Source organism: Marmota monax, unplaced genomic scaffold (assembly GCF_021218885.2).
Source record: "Marmota monax isolate L192 unplaced genomic scaffold, Marmota_monax_Labrador192_F-V1.1 WCK01_AAM20220418_F8-fsc00006, whole genome shotgun sequence".
NCBI lineage: Eukaryota > Metazoa > Chordata > Mammalia > Rodentia > Sciuridae > Marmota > Marmota monax.
In genome coordinates this window covers 17,678,184-17,696,577 of record NW_026693712.1, presented here as the reverse complement: position 1 = coordinate 17,696,577, position 18,394 = coordinate 17,678,184, and the positions used below count along the sequence as shown (strand labels likewise).

Here is an 18,394-nt window from a genome sequence, read left to right as displayed (position 1 = left end):
CGTAAAGGGAATAAGAAAACTGAGACAAGTGGTCAGAATCAACTTGTTCAGATCACTGGATTTTAATGAAAGGCTTGAAGCAGTATTAGGATGGGTTTATTAACTCTTGATTATAAATAATGGTGATTTTTATAGTATTTTAATTTGTTCTATTCCCATCATCATCTCTCTAGCTTTACAATATTCCTAAAACCCAGTAGGTTACAATTACAGCAAAAACAAACAGCTTGGAAGCCACCAGAGGAGGCAGAATGGGGTTGGAGCTCTTCCAAGGACCTTACTGACAAAGAATAGTCATTATTTGATCTGTTTGGTAGCTCTGTGTAGAACTCCATTGGCCTGATTCAGAGCTTGCCTAGTACAATTTTTGAAGGTATTTAGCAGCAATTATTTAAATTCTCAGCTGCTAGAGTTGCAGATAACAGTTTGTAGAAACAATAGGCTGACTTAAAAGGAAGATCTGGGAAATAATTCATAGGAGTTTGGAAAAGCTCTGACACGTTACTGGAAATCCAGAAGGCCACATGCATGTGTAGGGCTCTACATATGGCCAGGGTTATGTGCATGCTGAGGAATGACCAAAGAGGGCCAAAATATTTCACTTCAAGCTGACCTTGAGGCTCTATGCAAGTAGGAAGGGAAGGCTAAGTTAGAATTGCCAATAATCTAGCTGAATATTGGAGGTATATCCCAACATGAATATAAGCCCCTTAGCAAAGACTAGGAGGATTTATTAATGTTCCATGAAGGTAAAGAAATCTCTGTTCAGTATTTGAGTGAACTGAGACTTCAGTGCCCACATAAAAAAAGAATAGGTTGCTTACAGAATTAGTTCTGAATTTCACTAAACAAGCAATAATTTCAAAGAGCAACAACAAAAAGTCTAAGGAAGAGGTAGAATCTAATTTCCAGTTTCCTGTTCTCAGCAAAAAGTATAAGATGAGCAAAGAAAATATGATACAAACATAGGAAAAGAAACTGTTACTAAGAGATCACTTGCACACTATTGATAAGAATATAAATTAGTTCAGCCATTAAGGAATGGAATATGGAGGTTCCTCAATAAACTAAAAATAGAATTATCATATGCTCTAGCAATCCTGCTTCTGGATAAATATTCAAAATTTAGAATTATTATTCTGGGGCTTGGTGTTTAACTCAGTGGTAGAGTACTTGCCTAGCATGTATGGGGCTCTAGGTTCAATTCCCCAGTACTACAAAAATAATATGTTGAAAAGAGATCTGTTCTTCCATGTCATTGCAACATTACTCATGATAGTCAATTTATGGAATCAACCTAGGTACCCTTATTAATTGGATGAATGGATGAAAATAATGTATGCAATCACAATAGAATAGTACTCATTCTTTCAAAAAAAAGACAATCCTGACATTTGCAAATATATATATATATAAATCTGGAGGACATCATGCTAAGTTAAATAAGTCAGGCCCATGAAGAAAAATACCTTATTTACTCATTAGTAGGATACGTACTCTTCTTAAGTGTATAGGGAACATGTCCATGATTTTCTGTTGTTCAGTCATAAAAAGTCTCAATAAATTTTAAAGGACAGATAGCACACAAAATATGGTCTCAAATTACAGTGGAATGAAATTAGAAAGCAGTGGCAGGTAGAAATTTAGGAAATTCACAAATGTGTGGAAATTAACCAACAGATTCTAGATTTTTTATTCTTTTTAGATACATATGACAGAAGAATGTATTTGACATATTATACATACAAGGAGTGTAACTTATTTTAATTAGGATCCCAGTCTTGTGGATGCACACAATGGTGAGATTCTTCAACAGATTCTAAATAGCCAATGATTCAAAGAAGAAATCACAGGGGACATTATAAAATACTCTGAAATAAATGAGAGTGAAAATACAATATACTAAAACTACAGTATGCAATATAAGATGTATAGGGGGAAAATTATAGCTGAAAATACCTATATTTTTTAAAGACCTCAAAATTGTAAAAAGAAAGAACTCAAACTTCCACCTAAGAACCTTGAAAAAGGAGAGCATGGAAAACTCAAAGCAAATGCAAGGGAATTAGAATAGATTAGAGGAAGCAGAGCAGGGGGAGAAAGGGGGGAAAGGAAAGAGGAAGGACTGGGGACTGAAATGGAGCAAATTATATTCCACGCATGCATGATTATGTCAATGAACCCCACTATTATGTATAACAGTAGTGCAGTAATACATTTTAAAAGGGAATAAGAAGATTGAAGTGGAAATAAATGAAAGTAGAAAAATGACAATAGAAAAAAATCAACTGAAACAAAAAGTGGAGCTTTGAAAAGATCAAACAAATTGGCAAACCTTTAGCTAGACTGATCCAGAAAAAAAGAGGGAGGATTGAAGTTACCAAAATCAGGAATAATAGGAAATTATAATCTACAGGGGGAAAAGAGACTATAAGAGACTATTATGAACAATTTCAAGCCAACAAATTAGAAAATGTAGATGGAATGGAAAAATTAGAAGATACACAGAAACTTCCAGAACTGAGAGGAAGAAATAGAAAACCTGATTAGGCCTGTAACAATAAATAAAGTCAGTAATCAAAAGCTTTACACAAAGAGTCCCTGAACCAGATGATATCACTGATGAACTCTACCAAGAATTTAAAAAAATTAACAGCAATACTTGACAAATTCACTCAAAAAATAGAGGAGCAGATTCCACTTATGAACTCCTTCTATGAGACTATAACTACCTTGTTGAAAAAAATAGACAAGGAAATAAGACTATATACCAATTTCTCTTATGAATATAGATGTAAAACTCAACAAAATATTAGCAAATCACTCCAGTAACACATAAAAAGATTATTTATCATGGTCAAGTAGGATTTATCCCTGGAATGCATGTTGATTCAACACACAAAAATCAATCAATATGGTATACCTTGCTTACCAAATAAAGAACAAAACACATAACAATATCAATAAATGCAGAAAAGCATTTTACAATATCTAGACAGTGTTTCATGATAAAAAACTGAACAAATTAGAAATAATATGAAAATTCTTCAACCTGAAAAAGCCATACAGCTAACTTCATATTTAATAGTGAAATATTAAAAATTTCCCCTCGTCAGAGTAGGAACAAAACAATGATTTTTGCTCTCACTGCTTCTGTTTGACATCACATGGGAGGTTCTACCCATGGCATTTAGGAAAGAAAAAGAAGTGGAAGTATTCCTAAAATTGTTCTACATATTCAATGTAATCCCTATTAAAATCCTAGCTTGCTTTTCTGGAGAATCAGCAAACCAACTCTAAAGTTCATATGAAAATTCAAGAAGCATCCCAGAATAGCCAAATCAATCTTGAGAAAAAAAAGAGCAAAGTTGAAGAAGTCAACCTTCCTGATTTTAAAGAAGTATTCTAAGTTCAAAATTAGATATTTGAATATTTTGATAAATTAAATATATGAATATTATCTTTTCATTTAAGATATGCCAGAAGAAATTAATAGAAATTGTTTTACATTCTACCACAAATTTCTCAAATCAAACTCTGTTCAATTTTCTCCTTCCTACATTGGCATTTTCATGAGTGCAATTTTAAAAATGTATTTACATTGGGAAAGTTAATCAATATTAAAATTTAGTTTGCTTTCACCAATGTGTGCCAATGTTTTCTTTATAGCTATTTCATTCAAATGGCCACTGATGGATCTAATCTTATCTATCTTCACCTGAACATTCCAAAAGATAATTCTATCTATAATATTTTATAACAAATTTCTCAAACCATTGATGTTAAATATTTATTATAGTTAGCTTAATGTTTTGAAATAATAGTATTGGAACTATGATTTAAGGAACTAATAATGCTAGTTAAAATCTAATGCCTAGGGCCTCAGGGAATAGCTCAATGGCAGAGTGCTCACAAGCACAAGTCCCTGGGCTTGACCCCCAGAACCACACATATACATACGTGAACACACATTCATAAATTTGTTTTACTAATGTAGTTGTCTTTCTATCAACAATTAATGCTTAATCTTTTTCTACTTTTCCAATTCAAGTTAAGAAAAAACAACCCATAAACCATCAAGAAGTTTAAAATCACTCTCTTGTTTTAAAAAAATAGACTATTCAATGAAATTAAGGTATTTGCCAGTAAAGGGATGGAACTGGACACCATCATGCTAAGTGAAAAAAGCCAGATCCTGAAAGTCAAACGTCAAATCTTTTCTCTGAAATGTGAAAGCTAGTCTGAAATCTGGAAGAAAGAAATAGTGGTGGGAGGCAATTCCATTAAAATAGAAGAATGGTTAAGTAGAGAAAGGAAACTGAGGTAGAAGAAGGAGGAACAGGATAAAAGAAGAATGATGGAATGTATCTGATCTAACTTTCTTATGTACATATATGAATACACCACAGTGAATCTCACCTTTATGTACAAAGCACTAATTTTAAAAAAACTATAGTAGAAAGATCAATAGAGTAGAGAAAGATAACAGAAGGATGGAGGAGAGGAGGGAAAGGGGAATCACTGGGGACTGAATTAGAGAAAATTATAATCTACACTTTTATAACTATGTCAAAATGAATCCTAATGTCATGTATAACTAAAAAGAACAAATAAAATAGGCTACTCAAAACTTAAATATGTGGGTTTAATATTTTGAACTTTAACTATTTGTATTAAAATTTCTTCAAAAAGATTTTTATCTTCAATGATTTTCAAAGTTCTTGCTTTAACACAAGAAAAGTGTTAAAGATGCTACTTAAGTTATAGTTTTATGATTAGTCTGACAACCAATTATACAAATAGTCATAAGAATCATTCAGAATGGATAATTCACCTTACCTGACTGGGGTGTAATGTTTTAGGTGGTTATTCTTTATATCATTAATTTCTCCTTCAGGTAGGTATAATAGCTTTTTTCCTGATAAGTTTCACAGTTTGGGGGGAAAATTCATGACATAATATGCTAGGCCATACTTCTAGGCCTCCCTTCTTGATTTTACTAGATCTTTACAAAGAACTTAACAAAGTTTAAAAATATCTGTTCATAGGTATTTTCACCAATATTTAAGGTTATAGGTAATTCGTTACATATGTAATTCTTATTTTTCTCACCTGATTAAATATATCAAGATAAATATTGAGCATTCATTCTCTTTCCAATTTCAAAGATGGATAAGCATCTTTCTTTGCTATTAACTGTCTCTAAAGAGAGGTAAAGCATTTGAAAGGTTCTAATGATAACTGAAAACTTGAATACAAATATATTTCACCCATGATGTCCATATCACTAAGGAAAGGCTGATGTTTGATCTACTGTACTTTTTTTCACAAAGTTGTTCATCTCTCCAATTCCAATTAGATTCTAATTGTGTGTATTCTAATGCAATTTGCCTTATTTCTAGATTTAGTGTGATTTTATACTGTGAATGACTCAGTACAAGATACCTATTACTCAACTGTATTACTATTTGCATGCCAGTGTGAAAAAAATAGAACTTATCTTTGAAATATAGTCCTTCTTTAGAATCATATGATACAAAACATCTTAAATTTTCACATCACCAAAAAGTCCTCAGATTATTGGAAATAAATAGATATAAATATTATGAATTAAATTGCCATTTTTATAAGAACTTATTTCCCCTGGCTAGATTACACAAAGGGTGAAATGGAGTTATTTGAAACCACACTGATGTGAGAGGAAGACTGAGATATCCTATTGTTTTATGCTCACGATTATCCTAGTTCATGCTCTAGAAAAAAAACACTATCAATTTTAGAATTTAAAGGAATGACAAAAAACAAAACAAAACAAAACACTTTACTTTTTAAAAAATGAATTTCATTTGGAAACTTCCCTAAGGTGTTCTGACTTGAATATTTCTCAATCAAGACACAGGGTGGCGCTGCAGGCTAAGAATGTGAATACAAAAAGCGCCCTAAAAAAGCTCGCGATTCTTCATATTGTAAAACGTAATGTTAAATAAATCAACGTGTAAGAAGCTTTGCAAAAAATACGGAGTTACCAGGAGGTTTGGACAGAGATATTCTAAATCAATTTGAGACTACAAACAACTTTGTAAGGATTCCTGCACGCAAGAAATTAGAACTGAAGGTCTCAAGTTTTTCTGTGATTGGTGAAGGGATTGGATGTAAGCAATCTGACTCCAACATGGAGAAGCTGGAAAGAATTCAACCAAACAGGCAAGTGATGGTCTTTATTTTTATGGTGTTCATGCCTCAGGGTCGCACGGAGCCTCTTCGTTATTTTATACAGGAGGAAACAGAGAGCTGCTCCTTTGTAGCCCATCTGACCAAGGACCTGGGCCTGGGAACTGGGGAACTGGCTGCCCGGTCTGCTCGAGTTGTGTCTGATGATGACAAACAGCATTTGCTGTTGGATCCTCAGACTGGGGATTTGCTTCTCAGGGAGACATTAGACCGGGAAGAGCTGTGTGGCCCTATTGAACAGTGTGTACTGTATTTCCATGTCTTGCTGGAAATGCCAGTGCAAATTTTTCAGGGAGAATTATGGATCCAGGACATAAATGACCACTCTCCAGCATTCACTGATGGGGAAGTGCTCTTGAAAATACCAGAAAACAGCCAGCCAGGGACTCTATTTCCATTGAAAGTAGCCCAGGATTTGGATGTGGGTAGCAATGGGCTTCAAAAATACACCATCAGTCCCAATTCTCATTTTCACATCCTTACACGAAATCACAGTGAGGGCAAGAAATACCCAGACCTGGTACAAGACAAAGCCCTGGATAGAGAGGAGCAGCCTGAATTCAGCTTAATCCTCATGGCTCTGGATGGTGGCTCTCCACCTAGGTCTGGAACAATCACAGTTCGAATCCTGATCATGGACGTCAATGACAATGCTCCCGAGTTTGTGCATACCCCATATGAGGTGCAGGTCCTGGAGAACAGCCCCTTAGATTCCCCAGTCCTCAGCGTCTTAGCTAGGGATGCAGATGCTGGAAACTTTGGGAGTGTTTCCTATGGCTTGTTCCAACCATCTGATGAGATTAAACAAACTTTCTCAATAAATGAAATCACAGGGGAAATTCGACTGAGGAAGAAATTGGATTTTGAAAAAATTAAATCTTATCACGTGGAAATTGAGGCTATAGATGGAGGAGGCCTTTCTGGAAAAGGCACTGTGTTTATAGAGGTGGTGGACGTGAATGACAATGCCCCAGAACTTACCATATCGTCACTCGCTAGCTCCATCCCAGAAAATGCTCCTGAGACCGTGGTTTCTATCTTCAGAGTTCGAGATAGAGATTCTGGAGACAATGGAAAGATGACTTGCTCTATTCCAGATAATGTGCCCTTCATTCTAAAACCAACTTTCAAGAACTTTTACACCCTGGTGACAGAGAGCCCGCTGGACAGAGAGAGCAGAGCAGAATACAACATCACCATCACAGTCACCGACATGGGGACACCCAGGCTAAAAACCGAGCACGCCATAACCATCCTCGTCTCTGACGTCAACGACAACGCCCCTGCCTTCTGCCAAATGTCATACACGCTGTTGGTGCGAGAGAACAACAGCCCCGCCCTGCACATAGGCAGTGTCAGCGCCACAGACAGAGACTCAGGCACCAATGCCCAGATCACCTACTCGCTGCTGCCAAACCAGGACCCGCACCTGCCCCTCGCCTCCCTTGTCTCCATCAACGCAGACAATGGGCAGCTGTTCGCGCTGAGGGCGCTGGACTTCGAGGCCCTCCAGGCATTCGAGTTCCGCGTGGGCGCCACAGACCAAGGCTCGCCCGCGCTCAGCAGCCAGGCGCTGGTGCGCGTGGTGGTGCTGGACGACAATGACAACTCGCCCTTCGTGCTGTACCCAATGCAGAACGCCTCTGCGCCCTGCACTGAGCTGGTTCCCAGGGCGGCAGAGCAGGGCTACCTGGTCACCAAAGTGGTGGCGGTGGATGGAGACTCGGGCCAGAACGCCTGGCTGTCATACCAGCTGCTCAAGGCCACGGAACCTGGGCTGTTTGGCGTGTGGGCGCACAATGGCGAGGTGCGCACCGCCAGGCTGCTGAGCGAGCGCGACGCGGCCAGGCACAGGCTGGTGGTGCTGGTCAAGGACAATGGCGAGCCTCCGCTGTCTGCCAGCGTCACGCTGCACGTGCTTCTGGTGGATGGCTTCTCCCAGCCCTACCTGCCGCTCCCAGAAGTGGCGCCCGACCGCGCGCAGGGGGACTCGCTCACTGTCTACTTGGTCATCGCCTTGGCCTCGGTGTCATCGCTCTTCCTCTTTTCTGTGTTGGTGTTCGTGGCGGTGAGGCTGTGCAGGAGGTGCAGGGCGGCGCCGCTGGGTGTCTTTTCTGTGCCTGAGGGCCACCTTCCTGGCCACCTGGTGGATGTCAGTGGCACCGGGACACTGTCTCAGAGCTACCAGTATGAGGTGTGTTTGGCTGGAGACTCTGGGTCTGGTGAGTTCAAATTCCTGAAGCCAATATTCCCAAACCTCTTGGTTGAGCACGCTGGGAGAGAAGTTAAGGAAAATTCCAACTGCAGAAATAGTTTTGTATTCAGCTAATTGTTGTATTTCCTTCTCACTAATTTTGCAACTACCTATTGCAATTTCTTTGTCTTTAGTAATTCTAGTGCTAGTAAAGTATTCTAAACACTATTCCAAACCTATGTATATTCTTGATAGTTTTAATTTTTTTCCTTTTATTGGCATTATTCTTAGCATTTTTAGGCATAGGAGGTATATATTTTCTCCATATTTGATCTTAATGGTTCCTTTTTCATTACTGTAAGTTAATCAGGTACACAAAACCTTTTATTTTAATGAAATTCTTAATGAATTTTATGACCCATTTAAAGGCTTGTATTAAATCTTGAATTTCCATGTATTGTGGTACCCATCTTTAACATATAAGATTATCTTTCAATACTACAGTATTAGCCTTGAAAAAAAAATGAATGGTTTGCTATGCTATCAGGTTAAGCCCACTTAGTAGCTATGAGCAGAAAACCTAGCCTACTTGTTTTTCTCAAATTGCATGTCAACATTATATTTCATTAAAATATTAATACACAAAAAGTGTGACCTGTTCCTGTTGTGAGCACCACATATGCAAGACATTGATATTTTATTTGGTTGCTACTTACCTAAAACATTGAAAGTGTTCCATAGATACTAAGATTTAAAAATTTTAAATGATTGTGATTTAAGATAAACTAAAAGGAGACTATCATATAATTTGCCATCCCCCTTTACTACATAAAACTGTTAAATCACTTTTTTACATAATCATATTCAAAGAATAATCTCAGAGCCTGAATTATGCCCTCAATTCCTCCAAAGAATTCAGGATTCTTGAGGGCCTCATATATCTCCTTGTCCTTTTGCTCTATAAATAGATGACCAAGAGGAATTTACTGTGTGTGTTTCCTTTGGTTTTCCTGCAGCTTCTCCCCACTTTTCAAAAATCAGGAAAATTCTGCATTTTGGCTGTCCTGTTTAGCTCTTTTTGGCTGATCATAGATTTTGCACTTTGTAGATGTGAGAGGTCTTTAATAACAACCTAATGACCTCTTTTTGATGTTTAATTATCTTCAGTTTTGTTTTTTAAAGTGACAAATTAATTTTTTCAATGATACCAAATTTGCATTTGTATGAACTAAGTATTATTTTGTCCTTGAGTAGCTTGAACAGTAATGAATTTATATGAATTATAATAGCTCTAAGTTGTATTCAATAAGCCTAGTGAGTTATGTGATTCCTAACTGGTTAAACTTATATGAATATAAGACAACTTCATTGTGCTTCTGGCAGAAAATAAGCAGCTAAAAAAAGCTTATTTTATAATTTAACATTTTAAAATCAGAAGTATCATTTTATTGGAGATTAAGGACTTGTATTTTTCCCTGAATTAATAATTTCACTGAGGATATAATAAGAAAGGAAAATTAATGACATTTAAGTCGTTCTTGAAATATAGTTTTTAGCCATTATTCATGTGAAAAGTTGAAGTGAGGAAGAGATAAAAATGAAAACAGAATTAAACACAAACATATACAAGACATAAATATGATTTCTTCCTTATTTATTATCACCAATTTAAATGAATAACTTTTATGTATAACAAGTAATATTTCTGGTTGAAGTTTTCACCAATATATTTTAAGATCATGAAAATTCAAGTTTATATTTCAAAACTTCAATCTGTCTGATCACACAAAGGAGACGGGACAAATGATCATCCAGAACACACTTCATTCCTGTGTGTATTTATAAAGTTTGAACCATTCCTTACTTGATAGAGGATACCACCAGAATGTAGAAAAGATCAACATTATGATATTCAGTTACTAGGATTTAGTAGTGACTATGATACAAATAATATCCACAACATGCATGGCATATGAAAATATACTAATTTTACTGTTACAAAACTAAGATAGAGAATGCAGGCTAATATCTTGACAATGACACCCGTTTCAATATGCTTTTTTTCTCCATTGCTTCTTACAAATGCATCTTTTATCATTTCTTCTCTGTTGTCTTTAGTGAGTTTAACATGCGCTATTCGGAGGGCAGAAATTCAACTGAAGTCAGTGTGACCCATATAAATGTAATATCCCCTTTTCTTTTATGATAAAAAGTTACAAAAATATTTTTAAAGTGTGAGGTTAAAACATGAATGTATTTACTGGATTCTGCTTCCAGGTTATATGTATTATTTGGAAGCATAAAACAACAATCAAAACTGGCCATGATTCAAAAATCATCTCTCATAGCAACAGATGATACAATATGATACAATAAGACCTGAATGGGCTATGATTTTTTTGAGAAGGAATATCCCTGGGGAGGAGAACTAAATCCTACAATCAATTCACCCCACCCCCCCACCCCCGCCAAATTGGGTAAATCTGAAAACAAACACAACAGCCTTTTGTTGGGAACACAGTAACTTCAGTCATCTTTGGAAGACTGGAGTATTCAAGCTCAGGATCAGCTTCCTCTCAGGGAACTTGTCAAGCCCAGAGCAGCTTAGGGGACACTAAAAACTTAAGTGGAAAATTCTTCAAAATCAGAGTAAAGTTTTTCTTGCTATAGGAAGATTAGAGTTTGGGATTTCCATAGAAAGAGACTATAGAGGATATACTAAATTCTCCACTGAAAATTCTGAAGGGCTAGATGTTTATCAAGACTTCAAATAATCTTTTTTAAAATTTAGCTGTAGATGGAGATAATATCTTTATTTTTATTTATTTATTTTTATGTGGTGCTGAGGATTGAACCCAGTGTCTCATGCATGAAAGGTAAGTACTCTACTACTGAGCTACAACTCCAGGCCACTTCAAAGAATCTTGATTGAATCCAGTGCCTATTTTGATTAAGACAGTTTGTTTGGATTGGTTCTGTCAATCTCCCAGAAGAAAAAGTGACTTCTTCCTGGAGGAAGATAATATCATCTTGATTCTAAACAGTTTTCTTTACATAAATATCCAAAGTTCAGTATAAAATTAGTAGATGCATGTGCATGTTTATGTATACATGGACACATATAAACACACAACTGGATGGTACAGATGAAATAGAGCAAAAACATAACCCCTCCAATGCAGGGATGATATAGATATTATAATTAGTTGACTGTTGAGAGCCACAGCCGAAGGGGCCCCAGCAAACTTCCAGCTGCCGGCTGATGATTGGCTCACAGCGGCCCCAGCAACATCTAGCTGATTGGCTCCTCGGCCCCAGCAACATCTAGCTGATTGGCTCCTCTGCGGTGATGCTCATTGGGCTGTTTCCCTGCCCTTTCAGACCACGGAGATGCTCATTGGGGGACTTTTTTGGCTCCGCCCATGTGACCCAGCCAATCGGCCTCAAGAGCAGGAGGATTGTGGGAGGTGGGGAGAAGCTTGTGTGGGAGAGAGAGGCTTGTGGAAAGCCGGTGGTGGCAGTTGAGGCTCTGAGGGTTTTTCCTGAGAGGCTGTTTTGTTTGGTGTGTGTGGTTCTAAAAATAAAGTTAGTTTCTTTTGACAAGTGGCTCCTGATTGTGCCCAGCCAGACTGCGGCAGTTGACAAACAATTAAAACAAGTATGGCTAATGTGCTAAAAATAATGAACAATAGAGAAAATAGATATAAAGAGAATTTCACCCAACAATTGAAAATATAAAATGGAAATTAATTCTACAATTGAAAGATATAATGCCTGCTATAAAACTAAATAGTTTAATGTCATTGACATTGAGGAATACAGTATCAGTGCATGCAAGATAGTTCAATATGAAACATGAATTAAAACAAAAAATAATGAAAAATATAGAAAGGACATTACTTGAATTTGGGATATAAGGAAAAACTCATACATATTGGAATTCTAGGATAAGAGAGCACAAAAGTGGGTAATAAACAATATTTAAACAGATAATGATAAGATTGAGAAAAGTGGTCAACCTTCAATCTTATTTATTTATTTATTTATTAGGATTAATAAAAAGCAAAGCACAACTAGGCATATTGTAGGAAATTTGCTCAACACAAACTAAAAAACATTTAAAGCAACCATATAAAATAATTTATTACTTTTAAAGATGCATAAGTAAAATGGAGACTTTTTTTTAACATAAATCAATGAAACAGAAAGGCAATGGATTAATGTCTTGAAGACCTGGAAGAAAATTATTACCAGATTAGAATTCTATTGCCAGTAAACATAACCATCAAAAGGATATTCTAATATGTTTTGGTTTCAAACAAACAAAAACTGAGAAAATTAATCAGTAACATCTGCACTAAAAGAAATACTGGATAGTACAGATAAAATTTAATCTGCAAAAGGAAAAGAATCCTAAATAGATCATAGAATTGAAGGAAGAAAAAAAAGAGAAAGGAAGGGTAAATATAAGTATTGATCTAATGTTGATTATAGTAGGCAATCATAGTAGTTTCTTAAAGCATTTAAAATATATGACTTTTAAATTCATAATAGCAAAAACACCAATTTACAGGTATAGAATTAGAGATTTCCAAGGTTCCAAGCATTATCTCATGAATGTAGAAACAATTTGTGGTAGGTTCCTGTAGATAAGAGATGTATCCTGTAAAAAAAATTAACCAAGAAAAGAAGTGAAGGAAATTTCTAAAAGATAACGAGTATTTCAATAATCCAAAGAACAAAACCTTAGGGGTAGTGGAAAAATAATTATATTTTAAGTATAGATTAAGTGATATTAGATATTATATTATACTTGGATTAAGTAAATCAATTAAATATCATAATTGTCAGACTAGACTTAAGAAAACTCAAATATATGCTATTAAATAAATTTGTATGTGTGAGAGAGATCGAAAACAAAGATTGAAAGTTAAAAAATGGGACAAGGCTCAGCAAATCTCAACATAATGTACATCCAGAAGAAATTAATTTTTAAAAACTATGGATAAGTTGCAGAAAGATCAGTAGAATACAGGAAAGGGAGCAGGGGTGGGAGAAGGGAAGGGAGGGGGAATTAGTGGGACTGAATTACAAGATATAGTCCATGCTTTTATAATTATGTCAAAATGGATTCTAATCTCATGTATAACTAAAAGGAACCAATTAAAAAATGGGAGGAGGTGTTTAATGCAAACACTGGCTAAAATGAATTTAGTGTAGCTATATTCACATAAGTCAAAGGAGACTTTTTGGAACATTCTAAAGTCTTTATTTAGCATCAGATTATTTCATAACAGCACTTGTTAACTTTAAGATGCAATTAAAATAATTTACTGGCATTTTTATCTAAGGCCCCTTGGATCAGGATCTCAGTCTGGGGTTTGGATAAATAATATAAAATTAATGTACCCCAATTAAAGAGGTGAAGCTACTGTATGGTAGGTCTCCATACATATTTTAAGTACACAAGTACTGAGACTTTAAGGAAAGATTCATTGCTAGTGTTGAAGACAGCTGTTTCATAATAATAAAAAGGCAAAGAAATATACCAGAAATATGTGAAGCCCAAAATTGAATATTTCTCTATAGGGTGACCACAAAATATAAAAAGTTAAGATGTAAGAATACAAACACAAAGTAGACAAACCACAACCGTATTGGGAAACTTCATATAACTCTCTCCATTCTTAACAGAATAATAAGACAAGATAGAAACACACATATGAACACTGAAGTGCTGAACAACGCACACATATTCAAATACACTGATATACATAACACACTAAAACATTTTCTTCTTACATGTATATGAACTATGAAAATTGTCTATATTCTAGATCATAAAACAAGCCTCATATTTAATAAAAGGAATTGAAGTGACTCAGCATGCTTTTTTTGACTGCAGCAGAATAAGACAGAAATTAAAATATGACAAGAAATCCCTAAATGCTTCAAAATTAAATACAAAACCCATGAGTCAAAGAAGAAATCACAACAGAAATTTCCAAATAGTTTGAACTGGGTAATAAAAAAAGTAAAGAAATGACATATCAAAACAAAACTTGGAAATTTAAAGCTTTAAATGCACATATTAAAGAAGAAATCAATAATAGAAGTTTTGATCACAAGAAAACTAGAAGAGGAACAGCAATTTAAATGTGAAAAATGAAGGTAGCAACACATATACAAGCAGAAATGAATAAAATAGATGCCAAAGATACAACAGAGCAAACTGGTAATACTTAAAGTGGGTTCTTCATAATTATTAATATAATTAAAACTCTCAGATTAATTAAGTAAACAGAGGAAAACCCCAATTACCATTATTAGGAGAAAAAATATCACTATTAATCCTCCAGGCATTTTTTTTTTAAAAGTAGATTTTGTAAACCATTTTCAGCCAATATGGGGTATTCTTTGTACCCTACGATCATTTTTTTCTTTGAATAAAACTGTTCTTCACAATAGTCTATTATTTCAAAAGTGGAAGCCTTACTCTCAAACAATAAAAACCATGACAAAACTATATGAATTAAGTCAATCTGGGTATTGCAGGAGAAATAAACATAAAAATTGAATACTTGGGAGCAGACCTTAGAAAGATCACCTGATTTATGACAATGATGACACTTCAGAAATAATGGGGAATGGGTCATCTTTTCAATAGATGGTATGAAAGCATTTGAAAAATTTTTGGCTCTAACCATATATATTTGGAAAAAAAAATTAACTTTAGTTTGGGTACAGCTTTAGATGGGGAAAGTATAGTAATTAATCTTTCAAAATATATGAGAATATTTTTGTAAACTTTGTGTATGTAAAGACTTAAATAGAACACAAAAATGCTAATCAGACTGAAAAGTATTTACAAATCATACTAAATTAAGGAAAGTTTGTTGATCAGTAGTACCATAAGAAAAAATTAAAATACAAAATAGTGGGAGAAGATATTTTTAATGAATTATATGTAAAAGGACCTATATCCACAATATACAAGACACTTCCAACAAAACAATAAGCAAACAAGCAAATGCCTCAATAAGAAAAATGAAAAAAAGACTTGAACAAGCACTTAATAAGAGTATGTCCTATTGGTAAATAAAACAGTGAAAATGTAAATAATTTTGTTAACTACCAGAGATACAAATTGAAATTACAATATGATATCATCATACACTCAGAGTGATTAGAATTGAAAAGACAATATTAAATGTTGACAAGAATATGGAGCAACTGGAACTCTCATACTTTATTGGTACATGAAAAACTACTTTTGAAAAATGCTTCACAGTATTTCTTAAAACTAAATATATGTGTTCATCTTAATGCACAAGCAGTCCAATTCACACAAATATGTTCAATATAAACACATGGCCACCAGAAGATATACAAGAATGTTCATAACAATACTACTGAAAAAAGGCTCAAAACTAGAAAAACATTAATGTTCATGTGCTGAAGAGTATAAAATATCATGGTATATTATACATTAGACAATCACAAAGCAATGAGAATACAACAAATCAGAATGGCATGCCACACAGATCAATTTTACAAAACTTTGTAAAATTTTTGGGTAAAGAAGACAGATGTGAGAGCAATAATATATATAAAAGTACCCAAAAAATCCAAAGAAATCAATCACAATAAAAGTCAGGATAGTGCTTATGTTTGGGGAAAAGTTAGTAATCAGACAGTGGTATGAGAGGAGTGCCTGGGTTTGAGTAGCATTTTGTTTTTAATCTACATTCTATTGATAAGAGTGTATCCACTTCCTTAAAATTCACTGTAGTACAGTTACCACTTCTGCACTTTTATGAAGGTATATTATTCTCAAAATTAATTTTTGTAAAATTTTAGAACTTGTAGATATCCATTATCAGTATTTCGTGAATATAATCAAATTATAAAATCATAAAGAAAGTTTCTTCATGTATTCGGAAGGTACCTTTATGAAGAAGACTAATATATCATTTTGTGCCGCAGTCTGGCTGGGCACAAATCACGAGCCACTGAAGCAGGAACAAACTTTATTTTTAAACTGCAGGAAAACACTTCACACAGCTCCCGGGGAATCCTCCCGAACGCGCCAGGAGGCTTGTCCAGGAACCCCCAGCCGGAAATATCTCTCCCGGAAATCCCTCCTCCTGCACTTCCCCAACCAATGGGAACTCTCGGGGAATCCCCGGAAATCCCCATGAGAACTCCAAAATAGTGCGAGAACTCAAAAGTTGCGGCAGAGGCGGATAGTAATGCCTCGCCTGTCAATCAATACTGTTGGCAAAATGCCAGGGGCCATACAGACTCGGCCATGGCTCTCAGCATCTCCCCCTTTTTGTTTAATTAAACAACAAGCAATGTGGCTTAGGGACCGTGCCTGTTAGGCAGTCCAATTCAACATATGGTCCTTACCCGTCATCGGATGAACTGACCTCTAGGCGTCAGCCTCCTGTCTTAGGTTGGTACCACTGCAATTGGATCATACCCGTCACTGACTACCGGTCCAGCATACAGCCATACTTGTGGATAGGCCTTTGCACCAGTGGGGGGTGAGGTTCTTTGCCTCACCTCTGTTGGCCCCCAAATTTTAGACCATCACTAGTAGAAGGGAGGAGGATGCAAAATGCCATGACACTAAGCCAATTGAGGGCTCCTTTGAAAAATTGTACCACCGGTGACACCATCAGCAAAAATACTCCAGCACTACCACAATTCGCTGTACCAACAGATAGTTCACAATGCATACAAATGATACATAGTCCAGGCAAGGTCTGCAAGCAATTCAAAGCAGAGGAATCTGTCAATATGTCCATTTCCTCCCAAAGTAAATCAAATCCTTAATTGAGCATTACTTGTTGAGTTATTATTCATTGATGCATCAGTTTTTACAGTTTGTTGTGATAACTATCGAAGAAGCTGTAGTTTGGTTTTATCTTTGTCTTCACCGGCACTGGGATGAAGATAGGAATTCTGGCAATGATGCTAAGAAAAAAATTATGTAACATTCCAACAGGCACTAAGAAAACAATTTTTTGAACAATTTACATTATCCTGAACAGAATTATTAAATATAATGAGAAGGAAAGGTGAAAGTAAACAAACAGATCTGTTAACCTCCTTATTTGTTCACATATTAAAACAATTTTCAACAGCTGTTTACCCAATCTAAATTAAACCATTAAAATCACATGAATAAAAAAAATTCGGATCCATTTATTCATGAGCGCTCCTCATATATGATATATGGACATACACACATACAGACATACAACACAAAACAGAAGTGTGCACACATAACATACAACACATAAGACAATAGTAAAGGCCTTGTAGCTTTACCTAGGTGAAATCTCCATTGCAATGCTTAAAAACTCCACAGTCAAAAAATAAAACTGATCAGAAAAACATTAACCTAGGTCTGTATGAGCTCAAAAATAAAATAGAACTTTATGATGTGGGAAAAGGCAAATAATAAAATAAATATTGAAAAAAACATCCTGGTTAATCACCGTCGCAGATGTAAGAATAGCCAAACTGGAGTTCTGGATATCAGCTGTTATGGATTTGAGTCAAATCATCTTCCTTTTGGCCTGTAGAAATTGTTTTAGTTAATCTCTCTGGAATCCAAATCGGCTGCTGTTCTCCCTGTGGAAAAACACAAACAGAACCCCGACTCCAGACAATCACTGGGTCAGGACCTTTCCATTGTCCTGTTAGAATATCCTTCCAAAGTACCTTAGGCTTATGTACATTTTTTGGACACATATGCCTTTCCGCAGCACTAAGCCCTGAGGAATCCAAATTTAAAAAGTTTAGAGTAAAAAGGGTTATTTTAAGTTTATCTTTGGGTGACATATACCGCTTTCCAATTCCCTCTTTTTGCTTTAGTAAGTACATTTTAATAGTTTGATGAGCTCTTTCAACTATGCCTTGTCCCTGTGGATTGTATGGAATTCCTGTTATATGAGT

The 18,394-nt window shown here is 35.4% G+C and overlaps 1 protein-coding gene across 1 annotated transcript in view; it reads left to right on the top strand.

Moving 5' to 3' along the window:
- LOC124103413 (uncharacterized) overlaps positions 1-18,394 on the top strand; it is a 105,269-nt gene that overhangs the window by 52,833 nt on the left and 34,042 nt on the right. Inside the window, 1 exon segment of the mRNA XM_058584383.1 lies at positions 5,987-8,555. Within this exon segment, the coding sequence (XP_058440366.1) occupies positions 5,987-8,555 (2,569 nt within the window).